Source organism: Haplochromis burtoni, unplaced genomic scaffold (assembly GCF_018398535.1).
Source record: "Haplochromis burtoni strain Fernald_Lab_line unplaced genomic scaffold, NCSU_Asbu1 Contig_114, whole genome shotgun sequence".
Taxonomy (NCBI): domain Eukaryota; kingdom Metazoa; phylum Chordata; class Actinopteri; order Cichliformes; family Cichlidae; genus Haplochromis; species Haplochromis burtoni.
The window spans coordinates 356,212-374,491 of record NW_024582475.1 but is presented as its reverse complement, the minus strand read 5'-3'; the positions used below and the strand labels follow the sequence as shown (position 1 = coordinate 374,491).

Genomic DNA, 18,280 nt, shown 5'->3' with positions numbered 1-18,280 from the left:
GTCTGCAGTTGTGTAAAACACTTCCAGTGCTAAACAATTATACTGAGAAACTCTCAGTTTGTTCTTTTGCTTCTTTCCAAACAGCGTGTTCAGAAAGAAAGTCCCCCAATCATCATATTTATTCACTGTTCACTCCACATTTTCCCCCTGGTCTTCAGCGTCCCACCTGTAGTGGCTCTATGCCCCACCAGTGGGCCCTGCTGCACAGTTTGAGAACCATTGCTCTGAGGGAAGCTTCATTGTGAGACTCAGAAATATAAGCAAACCCGAGAAAGACCTCATCACTTTTAATCCTTTCTCTTTTTAAGCTGTGTGATGGGGTTTATTCCAGACACTTCAGATGGCTCTGGCTTCGTATTAATATTAGATGAATCCAAGATATATCTGCTGGAGTGAGCAATATTTCTCATTTTAAAGGCTTAGCTTTTCTTGGCTGAATTTTTTTGGGGCCATGTGCTCGAATATGTGATTTGCTGCTTTTGAATTTCAGTTTTTCTGCTCTTCTATTGCAGCGGGATGCAAAGGGACAATATCTGTTTGACCTCATCTGCCATAACCTCAACTTACTGGAAAAAGACTATTTTGGCATCAGATATGTGGATCCAGACAAGCAGCGGGTAAGTGTTTACATCTGTGAGTGTGGCAAGAGGTTTTTTGTGTTTATACTAATGTGCATTTCATTTATGGTTTTCTTAGTGAGGTACTTTTCACAAAATTAAAATCTAGTCTGAGAGAAAGAAATGCTCATCCTTGAAATACACAATATCATTAAGGTGAAAGTCATCTGTTTCTTCCTGGGGGTCAGATGAGATTATCTTTAATTAGTCTCATGTCTTTGCACGAGCTTTGAGTCTTGATAGAAAGTTCAGCTAATGCCTAATGGGCCCATTGTTTTACTAGAGAGGGAAATAGAGAACCAGTTAAAGTTGAGATGTTAAAAATTATTTAATTTACTGGAATCATAAACCTCAAATATTTAAAACGTTTTCTATAAATGGTAGTATGTTTGTGTGACATGAAACTCGCCTCATCTGAGTCACACGTTAGTCTGTTGCTAAGAAAGCTGTATTGATGTTGAAAACTTTTGCATTCCTACTTTTTTTGCACATAAAAAAATGATCAGGGGACAATAAGAGGATTGGAAGATGATCTGACCTTAATAGTGTCAGTGAAATGGTATTAACATCCATCCGTACTTCTTATATGTTATGACATATACATTAACGTGTTTGCATTAGTTATTGTTAAATTGAAATTGTTCATAAGAAAGGAAATTTTCAGCTCCTCAGACAATTCCTCCTTTGGTATTTTAGATAATTTTCAATTTTATTCAATCTTATTTATATAGCCTCAGGGGAATATATATTGTAATTTGACAGAAAACCCCAACACTCAGACAACTGTGCAAGAACTTAGTGATAGTGAGCGACAGTGGGACGGAAAAACACTCTTTTAACAGGAAGTAGCTTTAGGTTCAGAGAGAGAGCATCTGCAGCAAGTGATCGGAGATGAGAGAAGGGAAACAGGAGACAAAACAGTCTGTGGAAGAGATCCAGAGATTAAGAATTACTAATCATTAAATGCAAAGTGGCTTATAAACTCAAAGTGGGTGAAAAGAGGTAAATGGAGAAGAAACGCTCAGTGCATCATGGGAAGCCCCCAGCAACCAAGGCCTATTGCAGCATAACTAAGGGAGGATTCAGGGCCACCTGATCCTGCTCTAAACATATGCTTTATTGAAAAGGTCAGTGTGGCAGGGTGTGGTTTGTGGCTCAGCTGCAGGGGAGGGGTCGAGCAGTGGGTTTAGGGTGTGGTGTCAGGGGAGGCCGGCTCGCACACCTGACCTCATCACCTAATCAGGTCTACCCTGTTAAGGATGTTGCTGGGACTGGAGGGGTGAGCGGTGTGTGCTACAGAAATGGGGCAGCTGGAAAGACGGAACTTTAAAAACTGGAAAATAAAAGATGCTGAAAAACTGCAACACTGTGGTCGTCGAGTCCTTCATTGTCACAGAACGTTTTAAGCCTAATCTTAAAAGTAGAGAGGCAGTTCCTACTTCTGGTGAAAGAGTATATAGTCTTTGAGTTGAAACTAAAGTGCTAAGTTTTTAAACTGCCTTGTTTTATCTCTGGCTTCCAAACTTTTAAAAGCAGAAGCTGTTGAATGTGAACTAAGAGTGACTTTTTTGCACACATTACTGTGTTGCGTTGTGTCAAAACGACGTGCATGCCTGCAGTTTAAAATTTGAATGTTTTTGATTTAGAGCGAGATTGTGGTCCAGAGTGAAAAGTTGTGTTCTTCGGTGTCTCTTACTCACGCCACCTTTCAGACTGAAGGCCGTCCCAACAGGCGCTTCTGCTGTGAGGCATATAGTTGCACTGCTGGATTCATGAAGTATTAACATGTTCACAGATCATGTTGTAGCTCTTCAGACAAGAACCAAGTTCTGCTGATGCTGCATTTCCTATGCTGTCACTCAGGGCTATTTTGGTGGTTGTTGCTGTGGGTGGGTTGGGTTGGCGAGAAGACATCACCGGAGAAAGATGGAGAGAGAATACGATTCCAGTGAAATGCAGGATCTGAATCTCACTCTAGAAACACACAAGTGTAGCCAGCAGAGCCCGGTATTAGTATTATTGTCATGTGTGTATTTTATTAAATTTTATAATGTAACGTGATAATAATAATAATAATAATAATAATAATAATAATAATAATAATAATAATAATAATAATAATAATAATAATAATAATAATAAAAGATCATCAATGTGGCATATTATTTAAAAAATGCAAATAAACAAAACAAAATTAAAGTCTGATTTTTTGGGTAGATAGAATATTACCACAGCTGCTGAAAAATGTTATTATGATTATTAGTGAAGTATTAAAATGAGATATATTTCTATTGTTGAAACCACATTATGGATCAATTTTAATTATAATAAAATAAAACTGTGTCATTTGTGTTGCTTTTCAAAAATTCTCTTTTACAGGTATAATTTATTTTTTCATCTTTTGAGTACAAGAGTGTAGCTTTAAAATGTTTCTGGCTATTCCTGCCTGCTCAGCCACATTTTCATGCACAAACTGTAAACTTTGTTTAAACTGCTTAACTTGCGGTCATTAATTTATTATGTCAGATGACTGAATAAACTAATTGAAGTATTATTCTATGGAGTAAATCAGAGTTATATATATCTTTGAATGCTTTAATAAAGAATAAACATTTAATATTAAAGGGAATGGGAAACATTATCTATTACTTTTCCATAATTATTTTATTTACCTGAAGTATTTGATGATGTCATTAAAGAAACCTCTGGAAATTCTTTAGGTTCAATGCAGCATTCGCTTATTGCACTGATCAATCTGTACCGCTCTGACACTATACATGGTGTTAGCAGGTTTTCCCACGTAAAACTGTCAGCAGTAACAGCTGATGTGTGGATTACTCTCAGGGGATGTTTGTGACATTTGTATCTGTCTGTTTTTCTGTCAAATGCAGCACTGGTTGGAGTTCACAAAGTCAATTGCAAAGCAAATGAAATGTAAGTACTTCACTTACTTTTTGTGTCTTTATAATTAAAGAAGCTTTGAAATTAAGTTGGGAAATCTTTTAAAATCGCATACATTATGTAGCAATATGATGTACATTTGATGTAGCAACAGAAAAAGCTAATTGCTTAGTTTATTAAATTTAAGTAATTTAATGCAATGAAAAAAGATCAATAGTTATTTGTCAGTCTGATCGGGGGAATGTAAACAGTTTGTTCAAGTCTGAAGAACTGTGCTTTACATTTTAGTCATTTGGTCTGATTCTGATGTATCAGTTGTATTTCTATTGTTATGTTTCTAATAGTTAAATCTTTGCTGCTTCCTTGTTCAGGTTACTCTATACAATGTTTTTATTATCTCAGTAAGACTTTCATCTGGATAAAAAAAAAGAGATTATTATAGATTATAATTATTATAATCTAAGTTTCCTCGTGGAAACCGTTAAAAGGAGGACTTTCTAACAGTATTTTTTGTACAATATTGCATGTAGATCTGAATATTTCTCCCAAAAAGTCTTCTGCCTTGTATAGTTGAAGAGGTTATATTTTTATTGTACCTGGCCTCATTAAATTGATTAAATTGTTGGTTGATTTTTTTATTTTTAGCAGAGTTACAGAGTGTATGCATCGATCAAGAGACACAAAGACCTATAAATTAATTTGACCAAAGACATTTCTAAAAGCACTTGTCAGATTTCACGTTTCTGCTGATTGTTGGCAATTATTGAAGTTATCCTCGCACATGTCTCAAATATTTCCTGTTTGTTTCCTCCAGCTCAGCCTCCGTTCACCATGTGTCTGAGAGTTAAGTTCTACCCTCCTGATCCTGCTTCTCTCAAGGAGGAAATCACTAGGTATGACCCACTGTGGTGGCTTTCACTTCAGATGAGTTGATAAAGGCTGTTTGTGTTTTCTTGTTTTTCTAAAGCTAAAGTTTGCATTCATTTCAGTTTAGCAGTGATGAAAAGAGGGAAAGAAGAGAGATGGCAGCTGTGCTGGGGCGTTGTTTTGTTTCCTCGGATTAGATTTGTGCTGTGAAACTTCTAGACTGAGCAAACATGCCTCTTTCTGAAACATTATTCATGTGCCTTCATAATTAAAATGCTTGAGCACTTTACCGTCTAAAACGTTATGATGAATATTACACAGAACACCATTACAGAGGAATGTAACAGCCTTCTCTGGCAGTGCTGAAAGTTAATGGTTGGAAGATTAAAAGCAACATCATGCAAGATTTTTGTGCAAACGCACACATTCTCCATGTAATAATCCTCTTCAAATGTAGTCCTGTCTTAATAACGTATCACTTTAAATTGGTGAAAGTAACACTTTCACTCGGACCGAACAGCTGTGAGTTCACACGGCGTCAGTTTGCACTTGTATTCATTACTGACAGGAGAGAGGTCCGCTCCGTCTCTCTCTCTGCTGTGTAATAAGATGCATTCATGTTTTCTATTGTACCTAAAGAATAGATGAGTAGATGAGATGGGGGCAAAGGTTTCTAATTGAAAGTGGAAATGAATTAGAGAGAAAGGAGTGAGTTCATGGTTATTATTATAGTGCAGTGGGCAGAGCATGGTGCAGACCACAGACAAGACAAATAATCAGTTGCATGCTCATTCACTGCGTACGCCCACTCATTGAAATTGGACTGTTTGGACACTATGTTAATACCAAATTAAATTCAAGGCAAAATAGGCAGCTTTTTGATAAGAGATAAAAATACACTCACCTGCCACTTCATTAGGTATACCCTTTCAACTGCTTGTTAAGGCAGCTATTTCAATAACTCAGTGTATTTCAGCAGTTAAGACGACCCGCTGAAGTTCAAACTAAGCATCAGAATTGGGAAAAAATGTGATTTAAGTGACTTTGAGGATCGACTATCTTCAGACGTTTATGTGCTTGTTGTTTTAGCTCATTCCGATTGATCGTCTCATTTAGGTTTGACATTATGTTGACATTAGCTTGTCATTTTTCAGATGCTCATTGTTTTTAGAGTTTTCAGCTTTAAGCGACCAACGCTGCCTTACACACAGTGAAACTGGACTAGATTGCTTTGAGCTTGACCAGCCCGGTCTGATTAGTCTGGATTTCTGCTGTAACATCCAGATCAGAATTTGGTGTAAACAACATGAAAGGATGGATCCATACTGCCTTGCATCACCGGTTCAAGCTTTTGGTTGTGGTGTAATGGTGTAAGGGGACACTTTGGGACATTATGGGCCCCTTAGTGCCAACTGAGCGTTGTGTAAATGTCACACCTTACACAAGTATTGTTGATGACCATGGCCATCCCTTTATGAGCCCGTCAGTATGGACCTCTGTGTGAGGAATGTTTTCAGCACTTTGTTGAATCTATACCACAGTGGACCTTATGAAGTGTCCAGTGAGTGTTATTTGTAGTTACAGGTTATCTTTATTGCAGCATGGTGTTGATTTTCACCACCTACAATAAAACAAAAAAACAACAGCAAAAAGAGCAAAAATGGGAGTACCAGATTAACAACATGGTCGGTTGAATTTATATTGTAATAACAGACTGGTTTGACATCAGCCTACAGTTTTATTTGCCTCCTGTTTCCTTTTTGGTTTGTTTATTGATGGCAGATGTGAGTCCTTGTGGCTATTCCATGTATAAGTTAATGCAGTGGCGTTTCACTGTCCATTATGCAGAACTGTTCTTTTAGCACAGTTTGGTATGGTTATGGTTATAGCATCTCTCTTCACCTGTCTGCACTTCTACTTTGATTCTAACTTACTAAATATAGGCAATTTTTTTTATCCCAGTAACATCCTTGACATCCTTCTTTCAGCCCTTTATAATCACGAGTGAAAATCTGCTATTATGTATAAAAGAATTAGTTGGCTATGCTCATTAGTGCTCATATCAGTGTGCAGATGTTTTGAAGTGTAATCAAAAGATCAGCAGCCATCAGCACCAAATAGCTGGGGATGTTGTTGTGCATGCAGTTTACTCATCATATTTTTAAAAGGGTCTGTGAATCTGCTGCCATGTGAATAACATGGGATGTCTCCATTTAAAAAAAAAAGAAAAAGAAAAAACATTGTGGAAATGTTCTAGACACTAAAAAGAAAGCAGGTCTTGGGTTTTTTTTTAGTGTTTTTTCACCTCTAACTATAACAACAGTAATGATAATGGTAGTAATAATAATACTCATCTCTACTATTATTCATCATCATCTTTGCTGCAAATCATTAAGGTTCGCGATTCAGGAGCTGATTGGTTCGATGAGCCTGAAACTAGGCAGGAGATTTTAAGAAAAGCACAGCGGCATCAGTAGCAGCTTCTCCCTCGGGGTCTTTCTGCCATTATTTCACCCAAAACAAAACCCTCATTTCAACTAAATCAAAAAGAAATATTCAAACCACCCATGGGGAACACGAACACAACATGTAGCCTTTGCTCGGGTTTGCCATTCCTGCTTGCTTCATCGTTTACCTGCTAATGTTCACTGAGAAAATCAGCTGTATTTATGACCAGTTTTCTTATAATCAGTGAGAGCAGCTGACGTGGTTTTTGTCCTTTGTAGATATCTTGTCTTCCTGCAACTCAAGAGAGACCTCTATCACGGTCGGCTCCTGTGCAAAACCTCGGATGCGGCTATGCTGGCTGCCTACATCCTTCAAGGTAATGAAAAGTGACAGATGGAAATTACATGTACCACTCTCTGCTTCTCACTGTGTTCTCAACCTCTGTTTTACTGTGCCTCATAGAGCACCGTCCTGATAAACACCGCCAGCCAAGCAAAATAGATTTTCTGAGGATTTTTTCACAAGAGCGAAAAAATACTCCTCAGAGAGTTCCCTAATGTGATGCAATGAACTTTTCGCTCTATGTGATTTAGCAAACTACTCACAAACAATGAAAGCTTGTTCTGTACCGTATGATAATTACATCAGTTGCGAGGTAATGAACAAGAAAATCGCACTCTGTTATAAAGTCTTTGAAGCTGTTATCTGGCATCTTGTCATCTTTGAACCACACACACAGTCTCAGCTGGCTTCACAGGGAGGCAGGTCCTCCTGAGGAGGATGGCCTGATGAATTAAACATAGGCTGCCTGGTCAGCTCCTCTTTGCAGAGAGGAATCAACGTCAGGGTCATCTAAGGGAGAACAAAACGGCAAGAACCACAAACAAACCTGGCCATGTTTAGCCCGACTCCCCTGGCATTTAAATCTAACGTCTATCTGATATGAATGTCTGTGGACATGTTTAAAATGTAAATCTTTTTTTATTTTGTTATTCCCCCTCCAGCTGAGATCGGTGATTACGACCCTGGGAAGCATCCTGAAGGTTATAGCTCCAAGTTCCAGTTCTTTCCTAAACATTCTGAGAAGTTGGAGCGAAGGATTGCGGACATACACAAGACGGAGCTGATGTAAGAGCCAAAATATATGACCTGCAATCGCTCAGCCAAAAGAAACACTAGACTTGCTTTGACATTTATGTAATTGACTGGCTTGATAAGGTATCAATGGTTTGCGCTGGGCTGGATAGACAGATTATCATCTGTTATTTGAGCAGATAGCGGAGAAAAGCACTTAGACTGTAGCTTGCCCTTTATTTGAACAGTTATTAGCGATGGGTCGTAGCCACAGCATTAACCTGATAAGCAGCAGTGAAAGTGATCTGATGGAGCAGGTTCATGAAGAGGCACAGGAAAAAACACTTTGGAGACAGCTGCTGAGCTGATTAAGCATTTCATTCATTCATCTGCATCATTTTTAAAAATGAATGAATGAGCCACCGTGTTATCTTGCATTATTTTGAGGTTGTTTAATAGTTAAAGGTGTCTGGAACAAATAGGGGGCAAGTAAAACAAAAATAAAAAAATAAAAATCAGTTTAAAGAAATAATCTGAGTCACAGTAGAGACAGAATTGCAAAAGTCTACTTTCGATGCTGTGGGAGGACAAACCATATGAGACACTGCTGCCCACTAGTGGTGTGTCTTTTACTTAATACCATGTAAGCACAGAGCTGCCCTGAATACTTAGGTTAATGTGACAGCCAGAAAGAAGCTGACATCAATAATAAGTGTTTCTTTTTGTTTTTTGTCATCCTATAGTTTATTTGATTCAATTGATCTTGTGTTCATATTTGATCTGTTTGGGCGCTTATTCATCTTTACCTCTTTTAGTCTCACTAAACGAGTAGATCTCATTATTGGAAATGTATTTGTTCGTTCCTCTCTTCCAAGCCTTTTCAAATTTAGACATCTCGATATTTAATTTTTAATGTTTGTGGTGGACTGACACAGAAAATCTCTCTTAGTGGACAGAAACCTGAAACATCAGAGCGAAATTTCCTACAGAAAGCTCAGATGCTGGAGACGTATGGTGTTGATCCACATCCATGCAAGGTTGGGTGGCATTTTTTTAAAATTACTATTTTGCTCTCTTTAGACATGTTGTAAATGCTTTTCTGTCCATCTTGAATGGTTAAATATTCCTTTGGGATTCTCTTCGGTTTTATCTCATTAAGTTTTATTTTGAAATTGTTTTGTGTGCTTCAGGATGTATCTGGGAACCCTGCTTTTCTCGCCTTCACGCCGTTCGGTTTTGTGGTGCTTCAGGGAAACAAGAGAGTTCATTTTCTCAAATGGTGAGCCAAATGTGAAACATTTTCTCATGTGAGCCAATTGCAGCGCACTCCTCGAGTACTCAACTCACAGCAGATCTGTGAGAAGACAAGCATTTTTACTGCGGGCCTTTAGTTAATCTTATTTGACATACATGCTTTTTATGCAGAGTCATCTACATGAAACAGCGTGTGCACAGCAGCTGGATGTACAGTCACAGTCAACAGAGCGACTCCATCTGCCTCTACCTGTGACACGTGCCGGGGGCTCGCATGAACACAGATGGCTAATTACAGCAGCTAAACTGCAAACTAGATCAAGAAAAGATACTAGGAGCTTGTACTTGCAGCTGATTTGAGCTTAATTTAATTCAGGAAAATGCTTCATTGGTTAAATGAAAGTCTACACAGCATGGTGCATTTCTGTTAAACTTTTACCTGCATGCTTTTAAGTCAAGAGGTTACCGTCATGATTATGCAGCCAGACTTATTACGTAATATGTTTGCAGCATTTAGGCTAATGGCTTTGTTTGCTTGCCATCAGCAGCACTCAGATTTCCCTTGCTCTCCATTCCCTGTCTGCAGGGACTATTAACACTTTTTTATTTTGGCATCCAAAACATATCTGTGACTGTTTATGCGAACTATAATGAATATTTAAAGAGGCTGTGGCTTTGTGTGCATTGTCTTTCGGACAGGAACGAGGTGACCAAACTCAAGTTTGAAGGCAAGACTTTTCACATATATGCAAATCAGAAGGAGGTGAGAGCATGAATTGTTGGAAAAAGCATGTTTTGATGACAGTGTGTCTGTAGAAAGTCTTCCATCAGAATTTGTTATATTGTCCTGCACGCCCACTTATTTTCAACGTGCAGGACAAAAAGATCATCTTGACATACTTTGCACCCACACCGGAGGCATGCAAGCACCTTTGGAAGTGTGGAGTGGAGAATCAAGCTTTCTATAAGTAAGTCATTTAATTGTTCTTTTCAACCTTTCATCATGATGTAGTTGCTCTGACAGGCAGGGTAGGATTATGGTACCTCAGTATCCTCAGAGCACTTCCCTTCCTGGTTGTTTTTCAGCGAGAAAATGAGGTGTGAGCTGCTGCTGACCTGTAGTGAACGACTGTGCACTGGCACGAGACCACAAGCACTTTCGTGCTCCTTCTGAGATATGGATCCCCTGACTTAGCCATGAGTAACTGTGCGAGTCTCCTCTGTTCTCTGCAGCCCAGGAATCATGGTTAACAGAAAAAAAAACAAAAGCTCAGTGTGTGAGCTCAGAGGCTCCCAGCGTGACCCTTTCAATGACTCCCTGAAGTGGCAGACTGTTAATCTCTTATCAGCCTTCCATTTATTAAAATCTTACTGTTCTTGGAAGTCTGTGGGAGCAAAAGAGGACACACGATAGAAGCAAAAATATCCCTAGAAAGCAACATGAAATATTAAATATTCATGTCTCACTTAGTATGACAATACAAACATTGAGTCCTGTATGGAGCCGTGTTGAGGATGCACTGCCCAAAGTGCAAAGAGATGAGATGCATAATTTAATAAAAAGAATATTTGATCCTAGTTTCTCGTTTGTTCTGAGATTCAGAAAACAAAAGATCACAGGCATTCGGGGTTTAACTGTGTGTTTGTATTAGGGTCATATTCTCCCTAGAATATATGGGATATTGTCATTGCTTTCCTTCTTGCTGTCTTTGATTGAATGCTTTACTTTTACTTTTTTGTTTTGTTTTTCTCTTCTTTTCCTTTTTCCATCAGGCTTGAGAAGTCAAGTCAGGTTCGCACTGTGTCCAGCAGCAACCTATTCTTCAAGGGCAGCCGTTTCCGCTACAGGTAGAGTACACGACAAGGCAATATGACTGATGACAGGGAGGGGAGGACACTGCAGAAAACCCCCAGCTGGAGTGGAGAGAAGTGTTCCCAGAAGACTTGGCCCTCCTGGCCTTCTGTGCTTTAAAGTCAGGGTACCTTTGCCTGGAGGAAAGGACTGACACCTACCAAGACAGAGGACACAGAGGGGGAAATGAAGGGGACTGATGTCATGACACGTTTTTTTCTTTGGATCTGTTTTAAATCTATATTACGACATAAAAATTACGGAATATTTAGATACTTGCCAGCCACTTTATTAGGTACACTGTGCTAGTAGCGGGTTTGATTCCCTTTTGCTTCTGTTTTAAATCTTCATGGCAGATTCAATAAGGTGCTGGAAACATTGGAAATAAGGTTTAAATGATACTTAATAAGTACCACGGGGCTTAAAATGAATATCCCCCACAACATTACACCACTGTCACCGTTGGTACGCAGCAGGATGAATCAATATTTTCATGTTGTCTACACCAAATTTTGAATCTACCTGCTAAATGTCTCATGAGACATTGAGACTGATCAGACCAGACAATGTTTTTCCAGTCGTCTGTTCTGAGCCTGCCCAAACTGTAGCCTCGGTTTCCTGTTATTAGCTGACAGGAGTGGCCTGTGTGGTTTTTCTGCTGCTGTACCCATCTGCTTCAACATTGTGATGTGCATTCAGAGATGCTCTTTTTTTATACTTTGCTTGTAACGAGTGGTTATCTGAGCTACTGTTGCCTTCCTATTGGCTTGAAGCAGTCTGGCCACTGTCCTCTGACATCAACAGGACTTTTTTTCACTGGAGAACTGATGCTCACTGGGTATTCTCTCTCTTTTAATCCATTCTCTGTAAACCCTAGAGATGGTTGTGTGGGAAAATCCCAGTAGATCAGCCCGTCTAGCACCGACAGCATTCAAAGTCACTTAAATCCCCTTTCTTTCCCATTCCTATGCTCAGTCTTGACCATGCCTACATGCAGTGAATTTAGATATTTGCGTTTGAACAGTTGAACAGGTGTACCTAATTAAGTGGCCAAAGAGTCTAATCTGATCTAATTATAATTCTTGTATTTTTGTTTATACTGGTTTTCAGATATCGATTTAAGATTTCTGACTCTTTAGTTTGTAATGAAAAATTACATTTAAAATTTGTCTCTTTTTGCAAACATTGTTCTGTTTAAATCTTCTTTTGAAAAGTTATTAGTAAAGCTCCTTACACCAGCGATAAGGAAGCATTTTGGCCATAGTAGAAGATCTTAAACTCTAAGGAAATAAACTTAAACCTGTCTGCATAAATACAGCTGAAGGAATGTGACAAAGCAGTCATAGAGAACTTCTGGGTCTGCAAAAGAAAGCCAATGAGGAAGTGCCTTTAAAATGGCATTTCAATTTTTTTCTCATGACCAGAAAGCATGACACTCCTCTAGTTGCAAAAAAACAACAAAAAGTATTGAGTTCACAGAAAAGCCTGCTTCTTAATTTATGACCTTTATAAACATTTTCATAATGCATTTATTGTCTTAATCACCGGTTTTAAGTCTTGGTTAATACAACATCATGTTCACTTTGTAAATTATAATCCCATTTAGAAAACAAAGGAGTGTGTATGCTTAAAAGCATGGCTACTTTTAGATTGACCTCAGTTTCTCAGTGACAAGATGGCGAAAACACTCGAGTCAGTTAAATGTGGAGTTCACTTTTAAAGGGCAAACCATGATCATTGTTTTTATATTTTTTGCCAAGAAGTCTGTGTGTGCATTTGTCTTACTGGGTGTAATTCAGTTACAAACTGCTGAATTCACCAGGACAAAATCAATCATGATGCTCATCTACTATACTCATCCACTGCAGTTATAGCTTTCATAGCATTGGGTGAGACTGTGGTGGGTGAATGGTTTTGTGCGTGTGAGTGTGCGTGTATGTGGAACTCATCCTGAGCATCGTCTCTGTGCTTTATAACAGTGGGCGAGTGGCAAAAGAGGTGATGGAGCAGAGTGCCAAAATCAAACGCGAACCTCCAGAAATACACAGGTAGAGTTATGAACTCAGGAGAGGTCAGAATGTTTGATCACAATTTTCTTTAATTTCCTCCATTTTCTTAGGAACCAAGCTACTGTAGATGTCTTTATATCAGCAGCGCCTACTGGCCACAGTACCTTCACTCACAGCTCAGATGTTTACGCATTCCTGTCTGTGTTTGTCTCTGCAGGGCTGGCCTCGTGCCTAGCAGAAGTTGTCCATCCATCACCCACGGGCCGCGGCTCAGCAGCGTACCGCGCACGCGTCGGAGGGCTGTGCACATATCTATCATGGAGGGTAAGAACTGAGTTCCTCACTATTACCGTACCAAGTGCCAGGGGCTGTTCACTTGAATAACTGACACGCAAAATTTGAAATCGTCAATATGAAGATCTAATCTCGATCTTATGGGTGAGATCCTCCTCTTCTTGAGAAAAAAAACCCCGCTTGTACACACAAGCACATGATGTAACTAGAGCTGTTTGGAGCAGTCCATGCTGGTGGGACGTGCTGCAGGTGTGTGCGTCCGTCAGCGTGCCTCACTTCAGTGCAGCATTTTGGAGATGTGTGTATGTTTGACCGCATGTTGTGCCAACACTGTGGCAACTAAAGTCACTTATTCAGCCCACCTGCAGGCCTGCTGGCCCTGAACAGGTGGCTTGAGTGTTTCTGTTATCTGAGATGGACACAGCAGGTGTACACCCCTTTTGTGGGTTAGGGTTAGACCTGGTCTGCCTGCCTGGCTTTTAAGTACATACCACCACTCAGTGGACTCAGAGGTCAGAAGCAGGTGTACCGTCTTAGAGGGTCTTTTGCGGTGGGTTGAAGAAAGCTCCCCGCACCCCTCCTCACCCACCCACCAGTGTGTGTGCTGACTGGGTGACTTGCAGCGGTATTAATACGCCAGCTGAAAATAACCTGGGTCTTTTACTCCATTTATGTCACTGGGTTGGGTGGGGCCAAACCAGGCCAGGCCAATGCTAGTGATTGTAGTACTGGTGTAGGAACCCACTCTTTCACCTCCGCAACTAAAGCAGAACCCTTCGGCCTAACACAAACACACCCTGTGGCCTGGACTCTGGAAAGGGACCATAAGGACAGGATAAGCACGCGCACGCTGCAGCCATGGTGAAGTGTCTGATCCGCATCACCACACGGGTGAATGTCCACCTGCGTATGATCAATCATTGCTACCGGGATGTGAAAGTTCGCGTGCTGAGCCTGGGGCCTCGACTGCTGGGGAAGGCCCTGGGCGTCCTGCCCCTCTACCCTGCCCTGACTGGGCTGCAGGGGTCTGACAAGATTACCCCTCTTTCTGGCGCTTCGCTACCTTCCGTTCAGCCCAGCAATCCTCCAGGTAAACTCACCACAGAACCAGCCAGGAGTGTGCTTTACATGGACTGGCCGGTTCTCTATTCTAAATTAGTCTCTGCCTCCTGAGCGAGGTGAAAGTGATACAAGTCCTGTGGTCTTCTGCGCTTCCAGCTTATTGGACAGGCAAATTTAAGTCGCTGTTGTCATATTTCAAGAGTACAGCACGATAATGTGGTGTGTGTGGTTTCTGTAAAAGTTTCATTATGCTAGAGTGTTCAAAATTTAGAGCTCTAAATATGGCAGATACAAATGACAAACACATTTTCTACTCACTGGCTTGCTGCTGTAAGCAGAACACAGGATAAGCTGAGGCAGATCTACTCTGAGTAAAGATAGCCGCTGACATTCACACAGCCTTTATGCTGCTTTCTTTTCACTTGACTTAAGTTTCATGTCCGCAGAGGCTTAGGTGCCGGGCATAATCTGCCCTACTTTCTTACAGTTTTTAAAAGGTCCTTTTCGTGTTGTGCTTCCTCATCAAAAGCTGATTTTTAATCCCTTCTCTTTATAGTAAAGGTGTAATGTTGCTGCTTTGACACTGTGGGGAATGTGATTACGTCAGCAAAGATCTCAGCAGCTCGTCTTCACTGACATCTATACTGTGCCTCTCTTGTACTGTACTATGACCAGTTCAGCTGCAGTACTGTATATCTGGCTCGTCTTTGAACCTCTGTTCAATAGTTGCTTGTAGCACTATGGGATGATAGTGTTTTTAGTCAAGTAGCAGCTCTGCTACTGCTAATAAAATGATTTCACAAAAAAAGAAAAATATCACTAGAATAACAGAAAAACCTACACAGATAAGAACCAAAATTCAAAATCAGAATTAAACCTCAATGTGAGTAGAATTGAAATGAAATCAAAACAAGAATAGCAAAAAATCAACTGTGGGAAATGTGTAGCAGATTAGTGATTTTGACCCAGAAATGGTGGGTTGAAAGAAAATGATAAACACACAGTAGGAGTCGATCATTAGTAGAAAACCATAGTCGATCAGTATAACACGAAGTCAGTTAAACTTCGGGGATATCAGTCTGTCCAGTTAGGAAACAAAAAACATTTTAAATTCTGCTTTGGTGCAAATAAAAGAGACAGCAGGTGCAGTGGGGAGGCAACAACCAGGTGCCACTAAAGAAGGTCTGGACCTCATGCCACCCTCATAGAGTCTGATTCTGGTCTGGAAACATGCATGAGGAGCCTGCTTTGAGTTCATTTTGTATTGCTCTGCCAGTGGTCCTTCTGGGCCTTGTCACCGAAATGAGAAGATACCGCTCCTGCTGTTGGGTTGATACCCTTCACTCTCCAACCCTCTTTGTGTAAGAGCCCGTGTGGGTTGTTTGCTTTGTTGTTGAAGGATATATACATTACATTTGGATTGGATTCAAAATGAGTATGTTAGTAATGTTGGTAATATTGGAATTTCAAAGAGCAAAACAAACAAACTTTATTAGTGCTCATTTGTGTTAATGCACACTGGGTGGAGAGGAGGATCCATATGATATGTTGGCCATGGTTATTTCTATAGTTTGTGTAGACAGACTTTGAAAACACATCTCCCCCTGGGACAATACAGACACTCTAAAATGATTCACATTAACTGCTTGACTGTGGAGAAAGCGTGATCAAATTTCAGCTCTCAAAGTGGAGCCTGCATGTCGTAACAGACCTCTGCTGGTCAAACAGAAACCTTTCAACAGTACCAGAACTACAGTAAAGGGTGTGTGTGAGTGCCTCATTAGATGGAAAGTATAACTGACCGCTTACTTTAATAGTAACAAGAGCAAGAAGAAGAACAACAACAAGAACAAGTGAAGAAAAAGTAATTAAAACATTTAAGAGGAGTTAAAAGTTAAAACATATTAGGTGTAGGAATACTCACAGCACAATGAGGTTAACGGTGAGGAATAAAGAAAATTATAATTCAAAAAACAGTTAAATTAAAACAAATGTGAGGAAGAAGTTAGATGTGAAAACTATGGATGATCTATTCCAGGGATAACATGTAGAGAAAGAAAAAACAGGAGAGGGCCGAGGACAGATCCCTGAGGAACTCCACAGGTCATTTTCATTAAGGATGAATGTGATTTGCCAATGTCAACACTAAAAGAGTTATCCTATAAATAAGAATAAAACCACCTTAAAACTGACTGTACCAGAGATGCCAACCTAATGTTGGAGACCATTCAGTAAAATCCAGTGAGTCACAGTGTCAAATGTAGCGCTCAGATCTAATAAAACTAAAATAGGATTTACAAGCATCAGCAGCATCCAACAGATATCACTCTGGGGAGTCTTGTCTCTGTGCTGTGGTTTCCACTAATTTCAGTTAAAAAGACCAATCAAAACTTGGAGAGACAGGCAGGTTTGGAAATTTGTATAAAATAGTCTCAAAATTATTCACGATTGTGCCACTATCATAAAGCCCCTTTATAGCCAAGTTTATATAAGTTCTTTATGTCTAAAATGTGTGTAATATTTCCTACTTCATGTGATTCCCTTGTTTTATTTCCTCTTTAAACTCCTCTGCAGGTCTGGAGTCCTTGCGTGACAGTGCCCACTCTACACCGGTGCGTTCAGTGTCCCACGGGGAATCCTTTATACCACGCTCCCGGAGCCAGGTCGCAGATACCAGCGAGGGGATGGCAGTCATCTCTGACGAGGCCTACAGCCCCTCTGACAGCGTCCTGCCCACGCCGGTGGCTGAGCACAGCATGGAACTAGCCGTATCACGCCAAATCAATGGAGCGCCCTGCAGCATTGAGGAGGAAAAGGAGTCGGAAGCGAGCACCCCTATGCATGGGGAACGGGGTGATTTTGGTGCGGACACTAGATCTGCACAGGAGGGCGCAGGGGGGGACTCAGCCCTCAGCGAGGTGGAACAGGTGAATAAGTTTGTCTTAAGTGTCCTCCGTTTGCTCCTTGTGACCATTGGACTCCTCTTTGTGTTGCTCCTCCTCCTCATCATCCTCACCGAGTCAGACCTTGACATTGCATTTTTAACTGATATCCGCCAGACCCCCGAATTTGAGCAGTTCCATTACGAATACTTTTGTCCCCTCAGGCGGTGGTTTGCCTGCAAGCTCCGCTGGGTGGGCGGGTTGCTCATTAACAAGTGAGAGTGAGGTCGTAGAGTCCATAAACCTGTTCGGGGGTCTGACAAGACGGTTAGGACTCCGGAGTGATGGAGGGCAGCCTCGTCCCAACCATGAACCCTGCTTCTCTCATCCTCCTCCTGCAGACAGACATACAGCTTGGACCACTCCTGGTAACACCGGGCCAGGATCTCTCTCCTCCCTCCTCCACTTTAAGTTGCCCTCACCCACTCAACCCCCTCCTCGTTTCGCTTACGTTGTTCTTTTTTCCTTTTTTTTTTTTTTTCTACAAAAGCCAGGACACCTTTTTTCTGCAATTTTTTTTTTAAATTTTAAGCCATTTCAGGTATTTTATTTTTTCAAATAAAACAAAGGAAAAAAAATTAAAGAGAAAAGCAAAGAACTAAAGGATTTTAAACAGTTCCTTTTACCGGAACAGAAGATGTTTTTTTTGTCGCAACAGATGAACGTTGCCTTCGTTTCTTATTTATTGCTTTTAAACACGATTAGCAGAAGGAGAAGGGGTCGTGAATGGTGATCAAGGAAGTTGATTTTGTCAGTAAAAGATGGAAGTGAGTCACGTCAGAGTCAAAGGGCCTTCTGCTGTGAACCATACATGAGTCAAAGTGGTGTAATAGCGCTTGATATCGATTCATCCCCATCAGAAGTCGGCAGCAGATTAACCTCATTAGAAAAACAAAGCAGTTTGACGGGAATAATAGTGAAGGCGTGTGGAACGGAAAACAGAAAGTGTGGTTAATGAGT

General features: G+C 40.5%; 1 protein-coding gene across 4 annotated transcripts in view; it reads left to right on the top strand.

The window, feature by feature from the left end:
* The window catches only part of LOC102299895 (FERM domain-containing protein 5), a 61,969-nt gene extending 44,168 nt beyond the window's left edge, over window positions 1-17,801 (top strand). Inside the window, exons 2-15 of one of the 4 annotated variants that reach the window (XM_014335621.2) lie at window positions 513-617; window positions 3,509-3,551; window positions 4,333-4,411; window positions 7,112-7,209; window positions 7,838-7,961; window positions 8,857-8,944; window positions 9,098-9,186; window positions 9,861-9,924; window positions 10,038-10,129; window positions 10,935-11,009; window positions 12,993-13,061; window positions 13,240-13,346; window positions 16,953-17,305; window positions 17,485-17,801. In XM_014335621.2, the coding sequence (XP_014191107.1) occupies window positions 513-617; window positions 3,509-3,551; window positions 4,333-4,411; window positions 7,112-7,209; window positions 7,838-7,961; window positions 8,857-8,944; window positions 9,098-9,186; window positions 9,861-9,924; window positions 10,038-10,129; window positions 10,935-11,009; window positions 12,993-13,061; window positions 13,240-13,346; window positions 16,953-17,305; window positions 17,485-17,532 (1,434 nt within the window). In that variant the 3' untranslated portion in view covers window positions 17,533-17,801. Of the gene's footprint in view, window positions 1-512; window positions 618-3,508; window positions 3,552-4,332; window positions 4,412-7,111; window positions 7,210-7,837; window positions 7,962-8,856; window positions 8,945-9,097; window positions 9,187-9,860; window positions 9,925-10,037; window positions 10,130-10,934; window positions 11,010-12,992; window positions 13,062-13,239; window positions 13,347-16,952 lie in introns of all 4 variants that reach the window. The other 3 variants (XM_005928688.3, XM_005928689.3, XM_014335620.2) reach the window with 3 other exon arrangements.
* The last annotated feature ends 479 nt before the right edge of the window (window positions 17,802-18,280 follow it).